The sequence below is a fragment of the Podarcis tiliguerta genome (assembly GCF_965153285.1).
Source record: "Podarcis tiliguerta genome assembly, chromosome: 1".
NCBI classification, from domain to species: Eukaryota; Metazoa; Chordata; class Lepidosauria; order Squamata; family Lacertidae; genus Podarcis; species Podarcis tiliguerta.
In genome coordinates this window covers 12,206,844-12,234,649 of record NC_139534.1, presented here as the reverse complement: position 1 = coordinate 12,234,649, position 27,806 = coordinate 12,206,844, and the positions used below count along the sequence as shown (strand labels likewise).

At 44.6% G+C, this 27,806-nt stretch overlaps 2 protein-coding genes and 1 long non-coding RNA gene across 14 annotated transcripts in view; 1 reads left to right on the top strand and 2 right to left on the bottom strand.

The window, feature by feature from the left end:
* FLACC1 (flagellum associated containing coiled-coil domains 1) overlaps nt 1-14,475 on the bottom strand; it is a 31,714-nt gene extending 17,239 nt beyond the window's left edge. Inside the window, exons 1-8 of one of the 4 annotated variants that reach the window (XM_083411916.1) lie at nt 14,388-14,426; nt 12,400-12,502; nt 11,821-11,964; nt 9,104-9,158; nt 8,147-8,286; nt 6,932-6,952; nt 4,870-4,963; nt 1,734-1,795 (exon numbers count right to left, since the gene is read on the bottom strand). In XM_083411916.1, coding sequence (XP_083268042.1) covers nt 1,734-1,795; nt 4,870-4,963; nt 6,932-6,952; nt 8,147-8,286; nt 9,104-9,158; nt 11,821-11,964; nt 12,400-12,416 — 533 coding nt within the window. In that variant the 5' untranslated portion in view covers nt 12,417-12,502; nt 14,388-14,426. Of the gene's footprint in view, nt 1-1,733; nt 1,796-4,869; nt 4,964-6,931; nt 6,953-8,146; nt 8,287-9,103; nt 9,159-11,820; nt 11,965-12,341; nt 12,503-14,387 lie in introns of those variants that run through there. The other 3 variants (XM_083411917.1, XM_083411918.1, XM_083411919.1) reach the window with 3 other exon arrangements.
* Nucleotides 14,476-15,037: 562 nt separating this feature from the next.
* Nucleotides 15,038-27,806, top strand: part of LOC310664855 — a 317,431-nt gene continuing 304,662 nt past the window's right edge. For 5 of the 6 annotated variants that reach the window (XR_014505076.1, XR_014505077.1, XR_014505078.1 and 2 more), the window contains exons 1-2: nt 15,190-15,420; nt 15,851-16,209. This is a non-coding gene — a long non-coding RNA (uncharacterized lncRNA). Of the gene's footprint in view, nt 15,421-15,850; nt 16,210-27,806 lie in introns of those variants that run through there. The other variant, XR_014505081.1, reaches the window with a different exon arrangement.
* Nucleotides 19,034-27,806, bottom strand: part of TRAK2 (trafficking kinesin protein 2) — a 39,651-nt gene continuing 30,878 nt past the window's right edge. For all 4 annotated transcript variants that reach the window (XM_083407614.1, XM_083407615.1, XM_083407617.1 and 1 more), the window contains 6 exons: nt 26,891-26,967; nt 25,652-25,855; nt 23,769-24,073; nt 21,429-21,704; nt 20,600-20,699; nt 19,034-20,024 (listed from right to left, as the gene is read on the bottom strand). In XM_083407614.1, the coding sequence (XP_083263740.1) occupies nt 19,358-20,024; nt 20,600-20,699; nt 21,429-21,704; nt 23,769-24,073; nt 25,652-25,855; nt 26,891-26,967 (1,629 nt within the window). In that variant the 3' untranslated portion in view covers nt 19,034-19,357. The remainder of the gene's footprint in view (nt 20,025-20,599; nt 20,700-21,428; nt 21,705-23,768; nt 24,074-25,651; nt 25,856-26,890; nt 26,968-27,806) is intronic.

Here is a 27,806-nt window from a genome sequence, read left to right as displayed (position 1 = left end):
AAAGGTGGAAAGATTCATCACTGCCTACCTCCATGGAGGAATGGTTTGTTAAAATCACTGGGCTTAGCTAAGACTGGCAAAGGTAATAAATTTAATGAGAAGAGAAAAAACATTGACAATATTTACTTAAGATTGGAAACTCTACAGTATAGATTTTTTGCAGGAAAAAGAAAACAAATGTATGGTCTCTGGGTTTGAGGGTTGAAGAAAGATAATTGGTTTATAGAAAGTGGAATTGTTGAGTGTTATCATGGAGTGAATGTTTTGAATAATTTTCTATATATAGCTGACAGATGAAGAATCCGAAGTTCTGTTTTTTCCTTCCTTCCTTCCTTTTCTCTCTTTTTTCATTTCTTCCTTTTGGTTTGTGTTTTTAATTAATTAGGGGTTTTTTAATCTTTGATTTAAAAATTGGATATTTAATGTTAACCGTTTGTATATTTTCTTTCAAACTTCAATAAAATCTATTGAAATAATAACGATCCTAGTGTATCAGTGGTGGATTTATACCAAACTGGCTGTACATAGAAATATAAAAAAAACTGTCTAGTAGCACCTTAGAGACCAACTAAGTTTGTTCTTGGTATGAGCTTTCATGTGCATGCACCCTTCTTCAGATACACTGAAACAGAAGTCACCAGACCCTTATACATAGTGGGAGGGTGGGGAGGGGTATTACTCAGAAGGGCGGTGGGAATGGCTGATAGGTGTGGTAGGTGTCTGTACATAATTCTGTCTGTACATAATTCCACTTGGTTGGTCTTCCCCAATGTTACTACATTATTTCCACCTGTGGAGGGAGCTCTCCCACAATAACATTGCAAGAAAAGTTGGACCAAAAACAGAATCCGCAGCATTTGCCGCGTAAAAAATGACAGGATTTCATTTGGAAGTGACAGAACATGCACCGACTGGAAACAGATCAGGATGTCCACTCTGAAACTTTTGCAGGCATGAACGGTACTGAAAGAGGAATCGTGTGTAACCACCCAGATACCACTGGAAGCAGAAATCATCATGAATGTGCAATCAATAGGCTATCTGGAAGAGCCCACAGGGGAATGGTCTGCCTTTTCGTAGGTTAAACTAGACATTACGTTAATTATTTCCTTGCATCGAATGCATGCTTTAAAAAAATGCCAACAGAATGGCAAATCAAGTTGATGGTCTATGCCGAAATGGCAAAATTACCTGGCAAGCTCAGGAATCAAGAAGACAAGGAATTAAAAAAAAAAAAGGGAAATGTTTATATTGTATATACAAAATCGTTGTAAACAGGTCTAAACATTAGCAGGATTTTAGATACACTTGTAATGTAATAGAGCATATAGATAACTTAGGAAGATGAAAAATCGGAGAAGTATGTGTATATGTATGTAATGACTAGAATGATGATATGGTTTTATTTGTAGATGTATGCTTTTTTGTCGTTTTTTGTTTTGTTTTCCTTTCCTTTTTTCTTCTTTTCTCTCTTTTTTTTGTATGTTCTGTTTTTCTTTCTTGTGTATAGTATTATTTTGGATTCAATGTTTGTAATTTTTGTCATGATTTTGCATTGAAAATAAAATAATTAAAAAAGAAAAATAAAGAAAAATTGGAGAAGTACTGATATACCTGGCAAAAATGGCTCTTTTTGTTACCCACCATCTGTGTGGGCGAGGTTATCCAAAACAAAATGCAGAATAGCGGCTGCAAAATAAATGGATCCATCTCGCACATAGAAATAGCCATACCTCATTTTGTTTTCGTGTTCCTCTTGCATTTCATTCCTTTTGTCTTCCATCTCTTTCTCCAACTAGGAAAATAAAGAGACAATAACCTCTGTATAAAGGTGAACGAGGGGAGCTGGCTTTACAAGGTACCTCCAGGTACTTTCACAGCACATAGAGTCATAGCTGTCAACTTACAGATTTGAAAATAAGGGACCAGCAGCCAAAATAAGGGATTTTAGACAACCAGTTAAAAGGGACTAGATAATTTTGGAGAGCAGCGCTGGTTTTTAGCTGGTTTTAGTTTCCAGAGGTTGCTGCTCAAGACACCAGCCGATGAAACACTGCAATTAATTGACTACAAGCAGCAACCACTTTTCGCTCAAAACGAAGTCCAAGCTACGAAGATGCTGCTGCAGTTCTGTATCTTTTCTCTCATGCTCCATCTGCAGCTGTCAGTTCCATCAGGTGGGGCGGGAGGAAGGGAGGGAAAATAGCGCCCGAAGTAAACCTGCAGATCAGACCATCTATGCTAGTCTACCACTCCAAATCTATGGGAGAAGCGCTTGCGGTCCTTCCCTTGTAGCCCTTGGAACACCTGCCCACGCCTCCTCCTCTTCCTCCTCTCTCTGAACTGCTTTCTCTATGGTTGCCCTCGCTCTCCTCTCAAGGCTCCTCAGCAATTCATAGGCCATGCCAGGCTGCCCATCTCATCTGGGTCCTTTGGCAGCACAGCCTCAGTACGGCCTAGCGGGAGCGACGGTGACGGGCAGAGGGGAGGCCCCAGGCGGAGACGCTCAGTTCGGCGGCCGCGAGGAAGATGGTGGCGGAAGGGCCCGAGGCTCCCACCAGTCCCAGCGGGGAGGGGTTCCCGGGGGCTGAGGCTGGTGAGAGGAGGCCGGAGGGGGGCAGACCGGGCAGCCAAGCAATACAGTTGGAGCCTTCCTCCTCCCTGGCCGGCAGGGAGGGAGGGAGCTGCTTCGTTTAAAACCCGGGAAATTTAAGGGACATCAATCAATAAGGGACAGCAGCGGGACATGGCGCTGGGATAAGAGACTGTCCCTCCAAATAAGGGACGCTTGACAGCTATGCATAGAGTTTGTTTTTGTGATCAAGAGGCTCAACACAAACACAGATGCACACATCTTCCTGGTTCCTCCATGCCAATTAATCGTATGGCAACGTCACCTTTGCTCCAGAAATGCCAAATAAGAAATCTATTTCAACCAGCTTGACAGTTACTGCTTTTCAGAAGAAGTCTTGGCCAATGTGCTGCTCACCAGATGTTTTGGACTGCAATTCCCATCACCCCTGATCACTGGCCATGCTAGCTGGGGATTATGGGAATTGTAGGCACATAGGCTATGCCTGCGTGCATGATGGCAGAATCTTTTATAGTCTGGCATGCAAAGCATGAAGTGTTATCCTAAGTTGCTGGGTATGGGTATAGAGCAGGGGTCAGCAAACTTTTTCAGCAGGGGGCCGGTCCACTGGCCCTCAGACCTTGTGGGGGGCAGGACTATATTTTGGGGGGGAAATTGAAAAAATTTGTATGCCCCACAAATAACCCAGAGATTCTTTTTAAATAAAAGGACACATTCTACTCATGTAAAAACACCAGGCAGGCCCCACAAATAACCCAGAGATGCATTTTAAATAAAAGGACACTTTCTACTCATGTAAAAACACGCTGATTCCTGGGCCGTCCACGGGCTGGATTTAGAAGACGATTGGGCCAGATCCGGCCCCTGGGACTTAGTTTGCCTACCCATGGTTTAGAGAGAGAAAAAACAGAGAGGCAAATGGAGAAAATTATGGGATAACTAGCCTCATATAACCAACATGTTTGGGTCTAATTAAAGAATGAAAGGATTAATACCACAGCTGTTCTGCCAGCTTAGCTATGACACATCCCCTTGCTTTGGGATGAAATGGGCAATCCAGGCTATTGTTCACCCTACAGTCTACCTGAGAAGCCCGGTGTGAAGAGGTTTGAGCTGGTTGATCCTGCAAAACTGCATGGCTCTCACCAGCCACTCTTGTGTTCCTTTACCAAGAATTTTGCAACTAAGCTACCTTTTACTTTTCTGCCTGATGTATGGAAAAGCACATGTACCAGACCTTTGAAGTGTTTGTAAGTAAACCAATATTTTAACTTACCAAACTTGTGGCCTTTTCCTACGCTGAGGAAAGAGGGAAATTTTGGAAAGTACTTGAAAGGGCATACTAAAATTTAGGTCTAATAACCTATATTTCCGTGCTTTACTTTGCTACGTATTTTGTGACTTTAAATCTCTGCTGGGGTTCTCTCACCAAATAGTACTTGCCTTAAACTTGGATCTTGGCGTCCAATGAATTCTACTTTCTACTTTCTTTCTTTTTTGCACTAACAAAAATTACATTGGTTTTATATACATTGATGCTTTAACACAGCAATTGCTATCCTTCAGGCTAGGGGCCATGTCGACCCATGGTCAAACCTGGAGAGATCATTCAAACCATTCTCCCATCTCATTACAGTATATAGACTCCAACTGAGGAGGGTCCTTCATGGATCTGATGAAAAGGAGACTACTCTCCAAAAACTTATGTCCTTAATGGAGGATTCCAGTACAGTGGAACTGTACTCGGGTTAAGTACTTACAGTGGTACCTTGGGTTACATATGCTTCAGGTTACATACGCTTCAGGTTACAGACTCTGCTAACCCAGAAATAGTGCTTCAGGTTAAGAACTTTGCTTCAGGATGAGAACAGAAATTGTGCTCTGGCGGCGTGGGGGCAGCAGGAGGCCCCATTAGCCAAAGTGGTGCTTCAGGTTAAGAACAGTTTCAGGTTAAGTACGGACCTCCTGAACGAATTAAGTACTTAACCTGAGGTACCACTGTAATTTGTTCCGGAGGTCCGTTCTTAACCTGAAACTGTTCTTAACCTGAAGCACCACTTTAGCTAATGGGGCCTCCTGCTGCTGCCACGCTGCTGGAGCACAATTTCTGTTCTCATCCCGAAGCAAAATTCTTAACCCGAGGTACTATTTCTGGGTTAGCGGAGTCTGTAACCTGAAGCATATGTAACCTGAAGCGTATCTAAACCGAGGTACCACTGTACAAGGCTACATTTGCTAAGTTTCCAACAGCAGGACCGCAAATGGAAGTGACTCACCTGTTTGTGGCTAGCTTGGTGGTCTCGGCGCAATTGCTCCATTATAGCTGTGAGCTCAGCAATCTGTTCCACCAAGTCACCTATAATGTCCTCCCTGCAAGACCAACACTGTATCTGTACAGCGAAATTTGCTGGTTGGCAAATCTCATCATGTCGGAAGGATCAAGAGTAGGAAAATCAAGAACTGCAACTAAAAAAGTTGATAGGATTCCCTTATCTGTTTGGCAGTCGGGGTTGAGGAAGTGGTGGGGCCGAGGGGGTTTGCTGTCTGCACCAAGTTAAAACGGAGAGGGAGAAGAAACTGGTGCCTTGCACCCTCTGTCTTATGTGGGGAGAGAAGGACGAAGTTTAAAGATAAGGTTTCCTTGCTCACAATGGAAGAGTCATTTCTCTCCCTCTTTTCTATATGACTGCAAATGCTATTTTGCGGTTTCTGTGAGTCTAATCTCTTCTCTTTGTCTGGAAGAGATCAGTGCTGGCGGGACCCTGTGCCAGCGCAGCACAGTATGCCCAAGGTGATGGAAGGCAGAGGAGCTTTGACCTGTTCAGATTTTAAATCAAAGCTAAGCTTCATCCTTTCCTAATTGTAATGGTGCTACAGAAGTTCAGAGCATCAAACCAAAGCATGTCGATGGGCAGCAGTCTCAGGATTATCCTCCAGCTAACAGGCTATTGGCTTGGGCAAGGCGTGCGTGGGTTTCAAGTTGGAAGGAGCAAGCGGGCAAACAAAATGTTCAGCAAACTCACTCCTCTCCCGCTGCTCCAGCAGATCCACACCACCTATATTTGAAGCACACCCAACACACTTTTGAAGTCAAAGATTCCCCCGCAAAAGAATTATGTAGTTTGTTACGGGTGTTGGGTATGGCAGCGCTCTGAGGGGGAAACTACAGTTCCCATGATTATTTTTTCATCTGCTTCAAATATGCATTGGATGTGCTTTAAATGTATGGGATAGGTATTTGGAATGTTCACACTGAAGCAGGTATCACTGGCTTATATGACACAGGGCTGTGAGAAATTTAAAGGTATCGGTTGTGAGAAATTTAAAGGTATCGGTTGCACTCAGCTGGCAGCAATTTATAAATATTTTAATGAATATTTATCTGTAACTATTACCTATAAAACAAACATGTACGCGCGCACACACATACATAGATTGTTAACAGTGAGCCTAAAAGCCATGAAACAGAGCAGGCAGAGCAAACCTCAAACGTATAGAAGACTAGCACAATGACTATTCACAACATTAGTAACTGGCGATGCAATGGTCCTATAATTGCTTGGCTAAAAACAACTTTATTGGGAGAGAATCCCAGACTAGATTAAGTGCCAAGCAAACCAAACTGCATTCAATAAAGCACTAAGGTCCACGCAAGGATTTATCCTTCCGTAAGGAGAAGCTCTCTGCCTCTTCTTGCACTGCATGCTCCCTAAATCTGATTTGGGGTTCCCCCCAACGCTCCAGGGCAGATTTGGAGGTGAGGGAAAATTCCAGCACAATAATTTAGTTGCAATCAAACTAGGGGACTGCAATGTGCAGCGTTCTTCTTTTCATAGCTATAGGTGGGCAGTCTGTGATGAAACCCTGCAATGCCCTGCCAGTAGGGAGAAATCTAAGGCTGACTGTCAGACAGGTAAGCACAGTTTCTTCCCAGTATGCGTCAAATACTCCACATAGAGGAGCAAAAGCGAAAACACTGAACACCCCCGAAGAAAGTCCATTGCAGACAATTAGTACTCCAGAGCAGGGGTGTGTGTTTGTTTGTGTGTGAGAGATAAACGAGCGTAAAGCTAAACCAGTAGTGTCAAATTGAACAGGGTCTCAGGCCTTCCTCCTGACAATAATTCTTGTTGCCAGGGTAACAATGTGCAGCGACTTACTGAGCCACAATACATCTTGCAAGTCCCTGTCAAAGCAATATCCCGGAAGAAGGGGTGGCACTGAAGTGGGGGAAGGAAACCGGGAGGAGGGTATCTTAAGCAACAATTGTTACTGTAATGCACAAAAAGGAAGCTGAGGTGAGGGGGTTGTGTGAGGGGCGGGTAGATTGGTACTTACGTTTCAAGCTTAGGTGGAGAACTGCAAAGAGAGTTAAAAGGCAGAGAGAGAGAGAGAGAGAGAGAGAGAGGGAGGGAGACAGAGAGAGATGCTGTTAGGGCACCATTACTGTCAGCTAAACACATTCTCATTTCAAAATAGATGTATCAAAGGAATGATCTACACAGTACTGTGTGTGCATATGCAAGTTACAAACTGAATTCTGCTTCTTCCAATGCCTTTGCAAGTCACCTGTCTGGATGCAGATGACGTACAAAGAAATTATATTCACTGCAGCCCAGTGACGAACATAGCGAAGAGCCACACAGGACACAATGCATCATGACGCGTGTCTTCAGGTGGCTAAACTGAGGACCTTCAACAGACTTTCTGGACACAGGTACAAAGACAACACGTGTGTGTGTGTGTGTGTGTGTGTGTGTGTGTGTGTTTGTGAAGGCACAACTCTCACCAACAAGGATGGATGAAAACTTTGGTTTGGTCCACATTTTAATGTGTATCTACTTAATTCACACTTCCTAAAACAATACGCAAACTGAAACGCAACCAAAAAGGTGCCATACATTAGGGGAAAGTGCGTATAAATACATATGTCAGTGGAAATAAAGATACAACGATGCATTATATGAGGGGAAAACGCATGAAGAAAAGGAGGAACTGAGAGAAACCATTATTAACAAACTTGTTGACATTTGTAGTGGGCTCAAAAGGCATTAGCCGGTGGAACTGTATCACCACATGATGCCTCGACACGTAAAGGAACGAGAAGAAATTTGTGTGAACGTTGCCGGCATCTGGCAAGCATTTAACTCCCTTGCTAGGTACCTATGAAGGAAATGCAACACGTCTACAGATACGCTGCATGACCAATGTGAAAATTGCCTTACATAAATGTTGTTACTGATTCTTCACACACTTGTGGAGCAGAGGAGGCTGGTCCATCATGGGGTGTGGGCACTGCCCCACCAACCTCAGTCTGCCTTTTAGCCAGCTGGTAAACCCCCCCCCCCTTCTTACAAGCAGTCTAGGGGGTAGCCCTGGCTGCCAGCTTCCTTTGTCTTGCCCTCCATTTAGCCCTTGAACTCAGCAGGGAGAATGTAGAGCAAGCTGGAATGAATTGACTCCACCTGTCATTGACCTCCAGCCAACACTGCTGCATCATATATCCTCAAGTCCTCAAGTCAGGAAGAATGCTAGTTACTTGTGTAAGATTACCTGAGCACAGGGGGCTTGGGAAGTTCCTCGTCAGGCTTTTTCTTCTCAAAGAATTCCTCGCCCAGCGTGACCCTGATATAATCCTTACTGTGAGACACGGTAAAGCCAGGAGTGATCTCATCTTCAATCTCCTTTGATATCTGGGGTTAAAACAAAAGGGACTGCACTCTGTGGAATCCTAGCATTTAAAATCCAGTCTCATAAAGTGCCCCTCAAACTGACAGATGCATTTACCGTATTTTTTGCTCTATAAGACTCACTTTTTCCCTCCTAAAAAGTAAGGGGAAATGTGTTTGCGTCTTGTGGAGCGAATGCAGGCTGCGCAGCTATCCCTCTTGCTGTTCTGGCTTCTGAGATTCAGAATATTTTTTTCTTGTTTTCCTCCTCCAAAAACTAGGTGCGTCTTGTGGTCTGGTGCGTCTTATAGAGCGAAAAATACGGTATTTATTTTTAAGTAAAGCACCATATTCTCAAGGGTGTTGCGTTTGTGCTACACAAAGGAGGGACACAGAACAAGGAGCTGGGTGCATTTTATTGGACAAAGGCTTTTCAGTTAAGCAGTTCTCAGCCTCAAGGCTGGACTCCTTTCCTCTAGAAATCCATCTAAGGCCTAGCCCAAATACATTTTAGAGAGCTGCAAAATTTCTTTTTTACTGGAAGAAAGGAGAGCCCACTGAAAATCCCATCAATGGGCACAGACAACAGTGAGTGAACTTCACTCTGGACTTTGGATCTAAAATATCTTCCTCAACTATAAACAGAATGGACCCTGAGTAGACATTAATATAAGTTGTATATAATATAACTGAAAAGTATAGAAACAGAGTTTGGGGTCTTTGAACTATGAAGACTCCTCCAAAATCAAAACTTTTTTTCCTTACTTAACGAGGTTGTTGCAAAGAGGAAGGAAAGAAGATTGCAAATTTAAAAAGGGAAGAAATGTTTTGTTCTACTCACATCTCGAGGCTCCCTGCTTCTTAGTGGTTGTGCGTTAGGTCTGCAAATTTTCAGTCTGAAACAAGACAATGACATGACTTGTAAAAATACCCCTTTCCCTATCCCATTCAAAACAGGATCCATGAGTTTCTCTTATACACAGGTGGAAAGAATGTTTATTTCTGAAAGTTATATCTTCTCACATACGATAATTATTTTTTATATGAATGCATATAAAGTTACATTTGATAACTGGATTTCTGTCCACAGCAGCAGGGAAGACACGTTGCTTCTCAAGCTTTTAAAAACTTGACAACAGAACCGTCTGAATAATTTTCCTTGTAGCAATTCGGTTGACTGATCCATCATCCTCTTTCAAATAAATAGCTGCCAGTTTGTACAATGATTCCATTCAACATTTGCTTATAATTGCTTTGCCTTCTGCAGAAGAGCTATAGCACTGCTTGTCGGTTTCAATCCATCGATGTTACCTGTTCTTCAGCTAAGCAGGATTACAGTGTTTATACACAGGATTCCTTCTGCTTCTGCTTCTCTCATGGCAGCAAGGACATGCAACAGGAGACTACTGGAATAGTTTGGTTTGTAATAAAAAAGGTAAAGAGACCCCTGACCATTAGGTCCAGTTGTGGCTGACTCTGGGGTTGCGGCGCTCATCTCGCTTTATTGGCCGAGGGAGCCGGCGTACAGCTTCCGGGTCATGTGGCCAGCATGACTAAGCCGCTTCTGGCGAACCAGAGCAACGCACGGAAATGCCGTTTACCTTCCCACCGGAGCAGTACCTATTTATCTACTTGTACTTCGACGTGTTTTCGAACTGCTAGGTTGGCAGGAGCAGGGACCGAGCTACGGGAGCTCACCCCGTCGTGGGGATTTGAACTGCCAACCTTCTGATCGGCAAGTCCTAGGCTCTGTGGTTTAACCCACAGCGCTACCTGCATCCCTTTGGTTTGTAATACTGTACTGTAAAATACAATGGAAGCAATCCAGAGATACCTGGAAGCTTGCCCACAACATCCACTCATTTGAAGCATTTCACAACTGTCGTTTGGGGGAAATGCGGTTTCATTTTTTGTGTTACCTTGCTGCATGAGTACTGTGAGTTTGTGCACATCTGAAGGTTTTAGCGTTCCTACCCAAACCACTACGGAGCACCCTAACTGGGCAGAAAAGGCCGGATATAAATGATATTAAACTATAGAAATAACTCTTATTATGGAGGCATCTACATAACTTGAGAGCATGGGAAGAGCACTGCTGGGCCAGTTCATCACCTTGTTTTTGCAGTGGCAAACTAAATGCACCTGGGACTAATGGAGCAAGAACGGGGCGGGGAGCCCCGGTGTCCAGGGGGGAGAGAAGAAGAGGGGAAGGCCCTTCTGGACTCCCTTCCCTGCAAAATTCCATGATGGGGAGAAGCTGAAGGTGCCTGAGCATCGTTCCGGTGACATTTAAAAAGACAGCATGATAGTGACATTACTGGCATCTTCCTGGCTTCCGCCAGCCACACACGAGTGAGCATAAGAACCAGTTCCTAAGGTAGTAAGAAGGGAGACGAGATGTTTACGCCTACCCTTCTCTCTCCTTAGAGAAGCCTTCTAAGCTTCCAGTGAGCTAGGTCAGAGCATCACCATTTCTATTAGGAAATTAGGAGAAGCAGGTGGAATAACAAAGAACAAATGACAAATATTTACGTGCCGATTGATTTTTAAAAAACATTTCTTAAGCGCCTTTCTGCAGGATACGCAAGACGATGGACAGAAAACAAACAAGCAAACATGTACCGTATTTTTCGCTCTATATGATGCACCAGACGATAAGATGCACCTAGTTTTGGGAGGAGGAAAACAAGAAAAAAAAATAGTCTGAATCCCAGAAGCCAGAACAGCAAGAGGGATCTGGCTTCAGGGATAGCCTCTTGCTGCTCTGGCTTCTGGGATAGCTGCTGAAGCCTCTCCCGGGCAGCGGGATGAAGGCTCCCTCTGCCCGGAAGAGGCGGCACGCGGGTAAGCTGCCCTCTGTCCCTTCCCCCACCTCCCGCAAGAGCCGCGCGCTCTTTAAAGGGAGCATGGCTCTTGGGGGCTTTTCTGGGAGGTGGGGGAAGGGACAGAGTCTGCATTCGCTCCATAAGACACACACACATTTTCCCTTACTTTTTAGGAGGGAAAAAGTGTGTCTTATAGAGCAAGAAATACGGCAAATCATTACAAAATCCAAAAGGTATGGAACACCACAAGGGTTTTAGCTCAATGGCAGACCCTAGTTTTTGCCTGCAGGAAGTCCTAGTTTCCATTTCCAGCATCTTGCGGAATGGATGGGGGAGACTCCTGCCTGAGTCGCTGACAGTCAGCATTTGTGGTGGATTCTTTCTGCTTCAGTTTGTTCTGCGATGCTTCACCAATGCTGTCCAGAGGGGCTATAGAACAACAAATGCACAGCTAAGTAAACCAGAACATTTGGGGCACGAAGAGTTACCGGATTTCAGCACAAAGTTATGGGAAATGCATTGACAAGATACGAAGCGGTGTGGCAGCCTTACAGCTTTTGCAGGTGCCGACTGTATTGTGTACAACCCGCCCTGACAGCATAATGAGCACAGATCATCATGAATGTGCAATAAAAAGGATGTCCATTTCAGATGGGACAGAGACTCTTGAGTTTGCTATTAAATCGAGTGATGCTATTGCTTCTCCACCAATGTTGAACACTTCCCCACTTACTTGGGCTTCTGAGACAGCGTGCCTGCCTTAGCCCTGTCCAGTCTTCTGTATCCTGTCTTCCAAGGATCCCAGCAGGGGCAGTACAAGGCCTGGGATTGGGGCTGGGACATGTCTGCTGCTCTTGGGGCTTCTGCGATCAAAACCCTGTAGATGGGGAGGCAGAATGGAACATCAGAGACACAGACTGCTTTATGTGTGCTTCCAAGGGAAGGAAGGTGCTCCTCTAAGCTGGTAGAATGTGCTTTAGAATGTGATGATTTGGAAGCAAGTTTTGGGAGACAGCTAAAAGAAATCAGTCTTTTTAGTATAAAAGGCCCGTGAATGTATAATTACTATAATTTAAATGAGTGATGAGGAACTTGTGGTTCTCTGTATGTTGCTGGCTACAGCTCTCATTATCCACAAACGTTGGCCATGCTGGCCCGGGGCTGATGGGAGTTGGGTGTTCTGAAGGGCCACAGATATACACAGAAGCATAACATGCTACAGCATGGTGGGCAAGACTATGGGGACCAGGTGACCTGTGTGCCTACTGGCTGGGAAGTGTTGATGGGTATTCTCCAAGTCTCCTGCTCTCACTTCTTATGGTTCTTCATCTTTCAACTGGACTTGGGACCCTTCAGATAGAGCAGCATCCTCTCTCAAGTATGGCACAGAGGGTTTCTCCAGCCACTCTGGGCAGCTTCCAACAAAATATTAAAAATACAATAAAACAGCAGACATTAAAAACTTCCCTAAACAGGGCTCCCTTCAGATGTCTTCTAAAAGTCAGATAGTTGCTTATTTCCTTGACATCTGGTGGGTGTTCCACAGTGCAGGTGCCACTACTGAGAAGGACCTCTGCCTGGTTCCCTGTAACTTTGCTTCTCACAGTGAGGGAACCACCAGAAGGTCTTCGGAGCTGGACCTCAGCATCCGGGCTGAATGATTGGGGTGGAGACGCTCCTTCAGGTATACTGGGCTGAGGCCGTTTAGGGCTTTAAAGGTCAGCACCAACACTTTGAATTGTGCTCGGAAACGTATGGGGAGCCAATGTAGGTCTTTCAATGTAGGTCTTTCAATGTAGGTCTTGGCGGCCACTCCCAGTTACCAGTCTAGCTGTCACATGTAGTTTCCGGGTCACCTTCAAAGGTAGCCCCACGTAGAGCACATTGCAGTAGTCCAAGTGGGAGATAACCAGAGCATGCAGCACTCTAGCCAGACAGTCCGCGGGCAAGTAGGGTCTTAGCCTGCGTACCAGATAGAGCTGATAAGACAGCTGCCCTGGGCACAGAATTAACCTGCGCCTCCATGGACAGCTGTGAGTCCAAAATGACTCCTGGGCTGCACACCTGGTCCGTTAGGGGCACAGTTACCCCATTCAGAACCAGGAGTCCTCCACAGCTGCCTGCTCCATCTCCCAAAAACAGTATTCTGTCTTGTCAGGATTCAGCCTCAATCTGTTAGCCGCCATCCATCCTCCAACTGCCTCCAGACACTCACACAGGACCTTCACCGCCTTCACTGGTTCTGATTTGAAAGAGTGGTAGAGCAGGGTATCATCCTCATACTGATGAACACCCAGCCCAAACCCCCTGATGATCTCTCTCAGTGGCTGCGTGTAGATGTTGAAAAGCATGGGGGAGAGGACAGAACCCCGAGGCACCCCGCAAGTGAGGGCCCAGGGGTCTGAACACTCAACCCCCAACACCACTTTCTGTGCACAGCCCAGGAAGGAGGAGCGGAACAACTGTATAACAGTGCCCCCAGCTCCCAACCCCACTAGACGGTCCAGAAGGATGTCGTGGTTGATGGTATCAAAGGCCGCTGAGAGATCTAGCAGAACTTCCACCTTTGTACCTAGCCTGCTGGAGATCATTGACCAGCGCAACCAAGGCAGTTTCAGTCCCATGATGAGACCTGAATCTGATTGGAAGGGATCCAAATGGTCCACATTCAGCAACCACCCGCTCAATCACCTTGCCCAAGAATGGAAGATTTGAGACACACCTAAACACTGCAGCCAACACACTAATGTGTCACAACATAGTTTGGAAAACTCTTCCATAATGGAACCACCACAGTAAAATATATTATGCAATTTCAAACAAAACAGATTTAAAAAATAAATAGCAGAATATCAAAATACACTGAAGTCTTTGAAATACTTAAAATGCACACATACCTAAAGAAGCTTGGGGGAAAAAAAATCAATTTTCTATTTTAGGTTTATATGTAATTTTATAACTATGGTAAACAACTGTACACATTGTTGTCTAAAACAGAATTATTTGGTGCTGAAAGGATCCCGATTTTTGTCATGTTAAAGATGTGGGAACATAAGACAAATGATTTGAATAGTCAGTGCACTTTGTCAGAGCAAGAGTTTCAGGATTGTGGGGACACTTGCTTTCATGGGGGAGATCATTTGTCCAAATGTCCTGGGCCAGCTCTATTAAAAGGGGACAACTTAAAAGCAATCAAGAGAAACCACAGCTATAACATCTCACTACTTTGCAGTCTCCATTCTGTGAATTTAAACCCGAAGCTGAGGAAGCTGGGGGATTAAGGCAGCCAGTATGTCTTACTGCTTGCACTTTTTCCTTCTTCTTCTTTTCTCTCTGGGTGATTTAAGTTTTCTTTCTCACCACGGCAACAAGCTTACTCTCCCGTTTCCTTCCATTCCACTCTTAAAGGCATAGTACACAGACGAGCTCGGCCCCGCAATATAGTTGGGAATATAGATTGTGCTTAAACCTATCTGCTCCAAAACCAAAGAGGCATTCAGCTTACTCTCGGATTCTGAACTACAAAACCATTAGAAGGTAAAAGCAAGAGGAACAGTACATTAAAAGTGAGCATAAAGATCACTCAATAGTCGAGCCTTTGCGATAACTAAAGGAACGTGTCCTTCCTTGGCCAATTTTTAGGTGATTCGCTATTTTATTTATTAAATTTATATCCCACCCTTCCTCCCCAATTTGTTATACACATCGCAACTCGCTTGTACATTCATTCACACACAATACCATGTTCATACACCTCCTGCTTCACCCAAGAGCACATTTGCATATGAAATTACCACATTAGAATTTGCATTTTACTGTACCAATAGCACTCAGGCTCATCCTTGAAAGCTTAGAACAGGTTTCACTACGTTATTGGTAGAAGCAAATGACAATGAGCTGTACATGTGGTATGCAGAACCCAGATTTTCCTTTCTTTCAGGGGGGTGAATAAAAGCAAGTAACTATTCCAATAATATTAACTGAGCTACTTTGTCAAGTTCTATGAAATATGTTGTGTTTGCATCTTGATAGCCTTTATTATTTTATTTTCAATTGGCCAAGGACAATTAAGTTAGCACCATTTAGTCAATCAATCTTGCTTTACGGCAATGCAGAAGCTAGGAGGACAACATGAAATGACACATTAGATATGTTTGGAAAAAATCACTCTACAACCAAAACTGTGCAAAAGGGTTTTTATGCATTTATTTATAACACTTGGTTTCCACTTCAAAATAAAGTCATGTGCAAAAACAATCTGCCACTGATTATAAGAAAAGTTGCAAAACCTGCTGAGTCAAAGCTTCACTCTTTTCTCTACGGCTTATATACCGTATTTTTCGCCCTATAGGACGCACTTTTTCCCCTCCAAAAATGAAGGGGAAATGTGTGTGCGTCCTATGGGGCGAATGCAGGCTTTCGCTGAAGCCTGGAGAGCGAGGGGGGTCGGTGCGCACCGACCCCTCTCGCTCTCCAGGCTTCAGGAAGCTATCCGCTAGCCGTGGGAGACGCAGCTCAGCACGCCCCAAGCTTCGTGCTTCGTGCAGCGCTCCGCTAGCCGTGGGAGAGCCGCGGGAAGTTGCGCGGCTCTCCCATGGCTAGCGGATAGCAGCCTGTTCTGGGGGCTGGTGTCGGGGGAAGCTGGGCTTCCTCTGCTCCAGCCTCGCACCGGGGGGGGGGGATTTTTTTTCTTTATTCCCCCCCCAAAAAACTAGGTGCGTTCTATGGGCCGGTGCGTCCTATGGGGCAAAAAATACAGTAAGTTTTTCCCCTTCAGCTGAGATACATTTTACCTTTTTGGCTGTAAAAGAAAACAACTAATCTGTATAACCATTAGGATATGCATTTGGTTGTGTTTTTTTTTTTTTTTAAATCAGCTTTCTGGTTCAAGAAGCAGAGAGACTGAAACATACCGTTTATTTATCAAATGTGCGTTGAGTTCATAGTACGTAATGAAAATCTTTTCAATATTGATTTATATTACGTGTGTCTTTTGTGCTCAGTTGGCACCCCCAAGTATAGTACCCATTTTCAAGTATATACGTTAGTAAAAAGATGGATAGCTGCATTGTTTCTTTGTTCGCATGATAATTATTTCCTTTCAGGCTTCCTGAAGGTAAAGGTAAAGGGACCCCTGACAATCAGGTCCAGTCGTGGCCGACTCTGAGATTGCGGCGCTCATCTCACTTTATTGGCCGAGGGAGCCGGCGTACAGCTTCCGGGTCATGCAGCCAGCATGACTAAGCCGCTTCTGGCAAACCAGAGCAGCGCACGGAAACGCTGTTTACCTTCCCACCAGAGCGGTACCTATTTATCTACTTGCACTTTGACATGCTTTCGAACCGCTAGGTTGGCAGGAGCAGGGACTGAGCAACGGGAGCTCACCCCGTTGCGGGGATTCGAACCGCCGACCTTCTGATCGGCAAGTCCTAGGCTCTGTGGTTTAACCCACAGCGCCACCCGCGTCCCACTTCAAACATCTACAGGCCTGCTATTATGGATGGCTGAGTCACTGCTGTCAGAAAAAAGCCGGCTTATACTGTAAGAATCTGGGATGTCACAGAGGGTCACTTTTATTTTTTGAATCTATACTACCATCTCTTGAATTGGTTCTATGGTACTCTATGCTCCAAGGCTCATGCCCGAGAGGGGTTTTGGCACAAAGGTAATGTTTCGCTGAGAGAATGGACTTGAGGCACACTGTACAAAATGCACTTGAACAACTGTGGATACAAATAGGTTTTCTTCTTTGCTACCACAGGCTTCACTCCACAGTATTAAGCAGGGGTCCCTATCAGGGGCTAGACCAGGCTTTCTACTTTGCTGAACTGATACTTCTTTCTAACCTTTTTGGAAAGAGGAGGAGGGAAAGCTCTCTTTGAACAGATGAACATGCATTTACTGAATATACAAAATTAAATTTTACATGAATATGGTCTGCTTCATCCACTGATAACAGGGTGCATACAGTATAACTTAAAAACAGATGCAGTTACGCAAAAGCCTGTTAGAAATCCACTCATCCTAGATTATTATTATTTTAATCAAGAGATCGCAGAAAGAATTTACAGATTACATAAATCAGACATACCTTAACTTGCTAGCAGAAAGGTTGTGCTTGTTTCCCTCCAAGTATTGCTGGTTTTCCTGGGGAAATGCTACCATTTCATTAACTAATCTTTCTCTACTGCTGCAGAAACACAACAGGATGTGTTGGACTCCGAGTTTAAGAAATTAAACAAAATTCCCTTTTTATTTTTCTTGCCAAGGAATGCAAGGTTTCATACACCAAGAAGGAAATGCACTCTGAGCGCTTTCAGATTTTCAGAACGTGCTTGTCATTTAAAATGTAGTCAACCTGTATACAGTTAATAGTAATTTATAAATAAACATTTACTATTTACAGGATTTCATTTAGTTTCCACAACCTATGGAGCTATTATATATGCTCATAGGTGACACTGAGGGAGATCAGTTGACAAAAGCACTTGGGTGTAAATGTTTGTGGAAACTTTTGCTTTACAGGAACCACCAGAAATCCCCACCTAAGGGATTGGTTAAGAGGAGAAAAATCCATGTTGCAAATCACACATGGATATAAAAGACCTGATAGCTTGGTTTGCGGTTAATTTGTTTAGAATTTGTGGTTATAACTTGAAGTAACCAGAGGTCTTGTCAGGTCACCCAGCCACCGTTTGTGCTCTATATTACCACGGAGCTCACTGCAAGCGTATCATGATTTGGAATATCCTCACGCCTTTTAGATGTGCATAGAGGTTCTGCATCTCAGGTTTCTACTTCAGCCGTCACACAGAAAATGTGAAAACAGGGAGGTACCCAAGTTAGGCGTGCTTCCTCTTACTTCTCCTGCCTCTGCCTCACATCCAAACTATCCCGAGAGAGACCAAATTTCTATCTGCTCATTCTGGCAAAACAAAAAAAGAAAAGAAAACTTTCCATCACACAATAATTCATTCAGAACATTATCTTATCAACGAGAAAATGTTTCTCTTCCTCTCCTTTTAGCAATGCCAAGGCTTTTGTCTACTGCAGAATGAAAAGAAACCACTGCTATCTTGGTTCCACATTAACATGGAAAGTTATGCATGTTGCTTTGTGCATTTGATTTTCTCCTCTATGAAAGCCGTGCAGGCGAAGTCTACCAAGAATCAGAGGAAAACTGATTTAGCTATAAAAGTGATCTTCCCAGACTGTGGCTTGGAGCCACGGACATTTCAGACTGAGGTTGTGTCATACATCTATGGAAAAGACCATTCCAGTATTCAACATGCCCCAAACGGAGATGGAGAACGTCAAACACATTGCTCTGTTTCTGCTAAATATATGCTCCCGATTTAAGTAAATAATGTACCCTAAAATAAAGGACCTCGATTTTACTTCCTTGTAAATATTTGCCTGAGAGGGGTTTTCTTTTTTCAACTTGTGCAACAGGACATGTTGTCATAATTATGCCCTGCTAAATATGAATTACCTATCACAAGTATTTTCTCTGCTAAGCTTGTGGTGCTCCATTTTTAGGAGAGCCCATATTCATTCCATTGGTATTTGTATTTTAAATTCACAAATGAAGCTGTGCTCTCTCCTAAAAACCAGTATTTGGACCAGTATTTAACAGATATTTTGCTCCTCTGCAGGGAAGGCTGGAATGGTGCAGCGGTACTGCCCTCCAGACTCTGGCACTGCTGCCACGTACTTCGATGGAGCAGGGCACCATAGAGGTCAGGGCTGTGCAGGTGCACTGACGGACCCAATCCAGCATTCTCACCAGTGTCACTGTGCAACATTGACCTCCCTGCCCTGCCCTGTCCAGGTCAGCCGCAGCGACAGCAGTACTGGGAGAGTGGCTGCGACACCGCCCCTTCTGCCCCTTTCCTTAGAATTACATTTCAGTGGCAGCATCAGCACCTGACAAAATACACAGAAGATACAGGACTTGCGTAGATATTTACTGTTCCATACAAAGCTTGAAAATGCTATGAATTTGTTTGTGCTGCCCTCCTATTGATCATGATGGACGATTAGAAATTTCAGTGCTCTCAAAACTGAACTTTGGTTTCCTTCCTTTTCCTCCTCTCTCTTAAAATGTATGGCTTCTTTTCCATACTCCATGCAAAGTCCTCCCTCCCCTACTTTAGCCACATACCAGCCTCCTACAACAACCCTCTTTTTAAACCTCCTCTTAACCTACATCCCCAAGTCCATGGATTTTGTATTATTTCCTCTGCTAAAGGTCAACCATGGTGAACTGCTCAGTTCTCCTCTAGAATTCCCATTTTTGCAGAGGATGTGCTCACGGGACCTCCAAGTGCCCCGATCAAGACGGGAAGGCTGTGGTTTCTCCTCAGCCCACCCATCAGATTGCTGCCTGCACTTACATACGCAGCAGAGTCATGCCGGGGGAGACCACTCTTGGCCCCCTGAACTTTCCCACTGTCCCCCGCCTCCGGCTGTTTGACAGCTCTGACAATGCCCAGCTTTTTCAGTCTCTCCACCAGGTTCATCTTCAGTTGTCCTGCGTCGGGAGGATTAGAGGTTTTCTGTCCGTACATCTCCTGCAGTAATGTTTCGGCGGGCCGAGAGGCCAAAAAGTTTTCGGACGCATTTACTCGGGACTCAAACGGCAAAGGGGAAGGACAAGGGGAATGCAGAGGAGAATTGGGTGGCGTTGAGGGAACGGCAAGGATCTTGAGGGAATGAAACGGCGGCGCTTTCTCCAAGACTGGACTGTTGTAGACCTTGGCTGAGATGCCTTGCTCTTGCAGAAGCTTAGCTAAGCTTGTACTGAAAGTGATGGTCGAGTCTCTTGTGCTTGTCAGGAATTCTCCAATACTAAGCCTGTAGGACACGGATGGGGAGCTTGTGACTGTACTGCTTGCACTGCTGCTACTTCCAGAGCACAAGGGAGCATATGAAGCACTAGAAAACGAAGCAAGAGAAAATTACATTCGCTATACCAAGGGCAAAAGAAAAGCAGAACGCTTTCAGAAATCAAGGGAAGGACTTTTATGTGCTGTAACAAGGCTCCAAAGTCCTCGTCACCTTTCCTTTACCAGCAACATCCCACAAATCATCTCTCCTTTTTCCTTTCCTGTTCCTATCCCTTTTCAAAAGTTTCAAAACATGAAAAGGTAACTGTAATTAGCTAAATGCATAACTGTTCTGGGCAGCTAAATGCAAAATTATGGATCACTTGGATACAGAAGAAGAGTTTGGATTTGATATCCCGCTTTATCACTACCCTAAGGAGTCTCAAAGCAGCTAACAATCTCCTTTCCCCTTCCTCCCCCACAACAAACACCCTGTGAGGTGAGTGAGGCTGAGAGACTTAAGAGAAGTATGACTAGTCAAAGGTCACCCAGCAGCTGCATGTGGAGGAGCAGAGGCGCGAACCTGGTTCACCAGATTACGAGTCTACTGCTCTTAACCACTGCACCACGCTGGCTCTCATTTGATGGCAAGCAGAATTCTGAGGTGACCACCAAACTTCTTACCTGGGGGTGACCTGAGTGATATCGGATGGGTGGAGAATCCTACAGGTGGTAAAAGTAAATGTAGAGTTTGTAGATGAGAGACATTTTCCTGGATTTGAAGCTAAAATATAAATAAAAACACATCAGATGAAAAGGAGATGGAGAACAGACTAGCAGGACAAAAAAATGAATAAAAATAAAAACCTGACTTAGTAAAGGGGACGGACGGACTATTCTTCCAAGGGAAATATATTTCATTGACATTGGCTAAGTGTGCTGCTAATGTAAGTCTTAACTGTGGTTAAGGCCAGACGGGAGGAATTCATGCTAAAGAGGAGAAAGGGTGTAGGGAAGGAATACAAAAGACTATGAACTACTCTCTACAATGAGTATTCGATCTCCAGCATCACAAGACCATTTCAACTCAGGACTGGTTAATCGTTCCCTGTTATCTTCTGCAAAAGTGACACAGAAAAAACTCCTCAATAAAGATGCGAGGGAGACACATTTTATAGTTGGCGAACTATGAAAACAGTAAACCTGTCTTTGCTCAGATCCTCTGCTTTAGCTACGCACAAACTTGAAGAAAAAACAAATTCTACATGCCCCCTTAAAATATATATCTTCTTGTATAGGAACGGCACGACATCAGTCTAGTCAGCAGTTAAACAAAAACAAAATACACAGAAAAATAACCTTTAGTAGAACTAGAGCACCAGTAGAAACAGAACAGCTGTCACAGTAAGAGATCAGATCAGCCAAATACTGATCTGCGAACTGCCCCGAGATCTTACGATGTTTAGATATGAATCTAAGCGACAACAACAACCACAATTGTTACAGCCATTACCTGCTAGGGAAACCGTTGCTAAATTAGCAGGTGGAAGAAAGATTCCTGCCAATGACTTTGGCACTGTGAGTTTCTTTTCCTCAGGAGGGGACTGCTGCACTTGGAAGGTGATGCCTTCATCCCTTTCTTCCTCGTCTTCTTCAAAATCAGAGAGGTGGTAGCCGTCAGCTTCAGACAGTGGGGTGAAACCTTTTGTCACAACGCCAGGGCGTGGGTCGAGAATTGTGCCGAGGTGAGGCTGAGCCAACTGTTGCCAATGGAACAGGGTCTGAGAACCTAAGGGAGGAGGGAGCACAAACAAACGTCAAAATGGGCAGAGTTCTTCCTTAGCATAATCCTAGGCAGCCAGCTATAGAATTTTATTTTTTTAAAAACTTCATTGAGAAAGAGAAATTCACTGGATGTAAAGGAAATTCAGATTGGGAGGATTTTAAAAGGTGATGACAAATATCCTAACAGGCTTTTCCTTACGTTTTACTCATTTATTTAAAATTTTGTAATAATTATTTGAATGTATTTTAAAAATTTATATCCTGTTTCCCCAAAAATAAGACAGTGTCTTATATTAAATTTTGCTCCCAAAGATGCGCTAGGTCTTATTTTCAGGGGAATGTCTTATTTTGCCATGAAGAAGAATATGGTACACATTTATTGTTGAACAAGAAAAAAGAGGAAATTTATTACCTGTATACGGTACAATGCCTTAAGGTCTAAGGCTTTAAGGGCCTTATATTCCAGGGTGGCCTTATTATCGGGGAGGCCTTATATTCCAGCGAGAGGCAAAACTGGAAGTACAGTGGTGCCCCGCAAGACGAATGCCTCGCAAGACGGAAAACCCGCTAGACAAAAGGGTTTTCCGTTTTGGAGGTGCTTCGCAAAACGAATTTGCTATGGGCTTGCTTCGCAAGACGAAAATGTCTTGCGATTCCTGGGGTTTTTTTTCCACACCCCACCCCCTTTTTCTAAGGCACTAAGCTGCTAATAGCCTTTTAGCAGCTGATCCGCTAATCCCTTAAGCCTTTAATAGCCGCTAATAGCCGCTAAACCGCTAATAGCGCTAATCCGCTAATGGGGTTGCTTCGCAAGACGAAAAAACCGCTAGACGAAGAGACTCACGGAACGGATTCTTTTCGTCTTGCGAGGCACCACTGTACCGTATTTTTCGCCTTATAGGACGCACCGGCCCATAGGACGCACCTAGTTTTTGGGGGAAAGAGGGAGGGAAAGAAGAGCAAGGGAGATCTTACATTTCTGGGTGTCTGTGGAGGGCAGCTGCCTTGCCTCGTGCAACCAGAGCAAAAGGAGGAAATGGCGGGAATTTCCCGGCACAATAAGCTGGGGGAGGGGCGGAAGGGGCAGTCCCGATCCTTCCGGCACACTGTTAATCTAGCAGAGTGTAAGCTGCTTTCAATTTGCTTGAATTACAGCCCCGGGAAGCAGCCAGCCCTGGCTGAGCTTGTTGGCCAGTGTCGGGGCTGAAGGGGGAAGCCAGGGGTTTCCCCATAAAGCCCCGGCAAGTGGCTCAGGGAACAGCGGGCGGCCTTCAGGATCAGCAAAAGGGGACCTTCAGGGACAGCCTCTCTAGCCTCCTGCAGAGGCTTTGCGCAGCCATCCCCAATGTCATCCCCAATGCCTTCAGGGATAGCCTCTCTAGCTTCCGTGGGGCAGCAGCTTGTGAAGCAGGCTGCGGATATCTTCCCGAAGCGCCGGGCGCCCTGCTTTCAGCGCACCCGGCGCTCCGGGCAGCAGGCTGCTATTCGCAGCCGAGGGTGCCCTGCGGGACATCCTGCGGGGCTCCCTCGGCTGCGGATATCTGCCCGGCGGCGAGGCGCTCTGCTTCAGGGCGCCCCGCGCCGGGCAGCAGGCTGCTATCCGCAGCCTAGACAGCCCTGCGGGAACTCCCACAGGGCTGCCTAGGCTGCGGATGTGTTCCCGAAGTGCCGGGTGCTCTGCCTTCAGCACACCCGGCGCTCCAGGAAGCAGGCTGCTATCCGCAGCCGAGGGAAGGACACATCGTGCTCACTGGAAGGACACATCGTGAAGCTGAGGCTCCAAGACTTTGGCCACCTCATGAGAAGAGAAGACTCCCTGGAAAAGCCTGATGTTGGGAAAGATGGAGGACACAAGGAGAAGTGGACGACAGAGGACGAGATGGTTGGATAGTGTTCTCGAAGCTACCAGCTTGAGTTTGACCAAACTGCGGGTGGCAGTGGAAGACAGGAGTGCCTGGTGTGCTCTGGTCCATGGGTCAAAAAGAGTTGGACACGACTAAACAACAACAATACAGGGAAGAGCTGTTTTCACTGGAGAGGGAGAGAGCAGAGACTGTCTTCACCTTACCTTCGAGGGGTTTGACAATCTGCAGTTTGTCTGGGAGGAGGGAACGTAAGCTGTTGCTGGAGGTGCCAGAGAAATCAGTCAGTTCTGTGCTGCTTCCCAATGAAAGGCAGCTCTCCACTGGGGTGCTACAGCCACTAAATTCTTCTTTCTGGTCAGTCAGCAAACACATCTGGCGCTCCCATTCCTCTTCAAAGAACTGCTTTTCGCTCAAGTAGTTCTGCCGACGGAGGGAAAGTCTGTGTAGAGCAGTGGCTAAGTCGTTTTGTCCAGGGATGCCAGGATGGCTGAGTTTTTGAGCTTCCCGGCTGAAAGTACAAAAAATACAAAATGTTATTATCTCTTATCTCTTTGCAAATAGCAGAGTGGCCAATATACAGTCTGTCAACTTCACTTTATAGATGATTAGTAGCCTTGTATCTAGCATTGCTCTGAATTCTAGGAAACCAAAAAATCGGGGCAGTTTTGAAATCAGGGCAGTTTTGAAAGGTTCTGTCTGCTATTTAGATTGAAAATGGTGCCCAGAGATCATTCATTTTATTTGTATGCTGACTTTCCACAAAAAGAATCACATTCAAAGTTCATTCACTAGGGAGTATGGTTGAGCAACAAAGAGGGAGACCATTTTGAGTCTTCTGCACAGACTTCCTTGGTGGTGGGCATGCTATGTTCAGGCCTGCATCCATTCCTGATGGAAGCAAAGGAAACAGAAATGCATTTTGAAATCAAACACAGCAAAACAACTTAATAACAACATAATAAAACAACAACAAGTATAAAAGCATACGAAACTGTAACTATAACAAGGTTACATTCATGACATCCAACAGCAAAAACAACAAGGGAGCTTGACAGTTTCCCCTCTCCCAAGATGAGATGAAAATCTACTCCTTTATCTCATGAGCCACTCTGGTTAAAACGTCCAAATGCATAGCAAGCAGAGAAAAAACTTTCCAAAATATATAGTAGATGGGTGCAGTTGAAAACCACATTTAACACCAGTTGTTACTGTGGGCTGAATTAGTGGTGCTACTCTACCGGTAGTAATTTGCATGAGACTTCATCTAGTACGGGTGCGAAGTATCTCTGCAACATTGGAATGCCATCATTTCACAGGAGAAAACAGAGCTTTCCATCAAGAATGGATGCAGGCCTGAACATAGCATGCCCACCACCAAGGAAGTCTGTGCAGAAGACTCAAAATGGTCTTCCTCTTTGTTGCTCAACCATACTCCCTAGTGAATGAACTCCCTTCTGCCATACAATAAGTGTAGCCCATGACTACTTCCCTGTTTTGACTGCCTTCAGTGCTGCATGGTTAATGGGTTTGTTCCACCGAATTGTTTTATTCATCTTGCATTTACTGCTTTGAGAGTTTTTGGTTTTTTAACAGAAAACAACCTAAAAAGGATTTTAAATACGGAAATAAATAAGTACCCTGCGCTCAAATACTTTCTGCGGTGGACACAGGATTAAGCTATTAAGAGGGAAAATGTCTGTGTACAACATACCAGGTTAGGGTTCTCACAGGAATTAAAAGTTTGTACACACAAATAAAATAATTGTGTTAAAACAAGAATGGCCGGGGGGTGGCGGTAGATCCATACATCTCGCTCCCCAACAAGTTCATTCCATCTACACTGAGCAAGTTCAATTCTCATTGGGCTGAGTTGGGTTGTGGCTTCCCACCCTATTAGGATTTGTTTGGTTTTGTTTAGCATTTTTTTTATTAAAAACAACAACACACACCTCTGCAAACCTCAGGATTCCCCCCCCCCCCCAAGCAGGCTGCTAACATCTTCTTGCGCATGGATTGTACTGATTTGGCTACATAAGCAATTGCACCCAGGGAAGTGAAATCAGTGCTGGTGGATATGACTTCCTACTTGGAAAGGTTCTCTGAGCTGGTCTTCTGAGACGGAGTCATCTTTCCTTCCACCTGCCTCAAGTCAGAATGGAAAGGCTTTGCCGTCATGACAACACTTGAGCGATTTGACCCCGGAATGGGTAGCGGGGCAGGACACAAAGCGGAACGGCCACGGGCAACGTTGGCAACTCTGACAGTATCAAAGATGCGCTTCTGTTGAACCCTGAAAGAAAAAAGAAAGACCGATAATGGATGCAGAAAAGCACTGAAATTCTGACCAAGCAGATAGGGAAAGTCGTTCCATGCGTGGCTAAATTTGCTAGAATTCTAAAGAATATAAAGCTTAACTTCCAGAGCAGTCATTTTGTGAAATAGCCCCCAAACAAGTCCAAACTCCAAAGGGATTGCGCCCCATAGGACACAATCTCTTCACCTGCACAGGCCAGTAGCCTCATTTCTCAGTTACCGCTCTTGCCATCCCAGGTGTTCGTGTGTCCTCACATTTGCCCTTTCCCCAAGTTCTTTTTTTTTAAAATAAATTTTTATTAGATTTTCCACCGTGATAACACAAACCACAAAGCAAGATGATACACAAAAACAGAAAAGGATAAAGAAAAAAGAAGAAGGGGGGAAGGGGGAACAGTAAACAGATAGACAATAATAACAAACTTAATTCTTCACAAATCCAACCTTTTAAACATCTTGGTTGACTTCCTCAAATCCCTCCCTTCTGAGTTTCCTTGTAATTAAAAGTAACAGCTTTCCAATATCATTATTAAACTAAAACAATTTCCAATAATAGTCCATCTTATTCACTTTTCTTAACATTCCGAATCCCATTTATTTAATTATAACTTAATTTAATCCTAGGCCTATTTTTTTTTGGTGCAGGCCTTAAAAGTTACTAGAAACAAATGACAACTTCTTTCACCTCCATGTTTTACAGAATCTTTTAGAGTTTAATATGAATTAAAAATAAACTAGGATATGATGTTAAAGCCCTAAAATACTGGTCAAGAAGGAATTTCAAGAAGAAATTATGATATGAATTCTGAAACAACTTTAAAAGGTTGTACTCGAATGTGCATAACAATAATTTCGTCACAGCTGCTGATGTCATATGACCATGCAATGCATATGGAGGAATGCTGGTTTCTCAAACGCTTCAATATTTAAAGAAAAAGAAAACGGAGCCTCCAGAACCGACTGTGACATGTCAAAATGCATTAAGGGTAGAAAAAACAAGAGCTGCACTTACTTTTGCTTAGAGAGGGATTCCTCATCCAGACTCAGCTCTCTTCGCATCGTTCCCTCAATCTCTGCTGCCAAAGACTCCTTAAAGACAAGCAGATATTGGTGTTTAATGCCCAAGTAAGAATTGAAAACATTACTGCCTTCTTGGAGCTAGGTGTCAAGTCCGGATCCTTTTCTGGAGTCATCCATCTCATCTCTAAGGGCTAGGTGAGTCATTCTTGTTTTTAATACCCCTCTACCACTCGGTCATTAGAGACTGTTTTACTAAACAATCTATCAGTTACTTAGAAAGGGAGATGTTAAGGTAGAAAAAACAACTTTCTCTGCAGAGTAATTGAGAAGCTTCAGCAACGTAACTTTCTAGGGTAAGTTCCCTATACCCAGATAAAGGTAAAGGTAAAGGGGACCCCTGACCATTAGGTCCAGTCGTGGCCGACTGGGGTTGCGGTGCTCATCTCGCTTTATTGGCCGAGAGAGCCAGCGTACAGCTTCCAGGTCATGTAGCCAGCATGACTAAGCCGCTTCTGGCGAACCAGAGCAGCGCACGGAAACGCCGATTACCTTCCCGCTGGAGCGGTACCTATATATCTACTTGCACTTTGGTGCTTTCGAACTGCTAGGTTGGCAGGAGCTGGGACCGAGCAACGGGAGCTCACCCCGTCGCGGGGATTCGAACTGCCGACCTTCTGATCAGCAAGTCCTAGGCTCTGTGGTTTAACCCACAGCGCCACCAGTGTCCCATACCCAGACAGGACACAATAAATATCCCTTTATTCTTAGTAATGAATCAATATGTTCTCATTTCAACATTCCCTCCCCCTCCCTCCAGAAAAGAAAAATCCACCATACTTATGGCTGGCTTCAGTGAGAATTCACTATGAACAAGACTGAGGTTGCTAACAGAACCAGGGAAGCCAAAG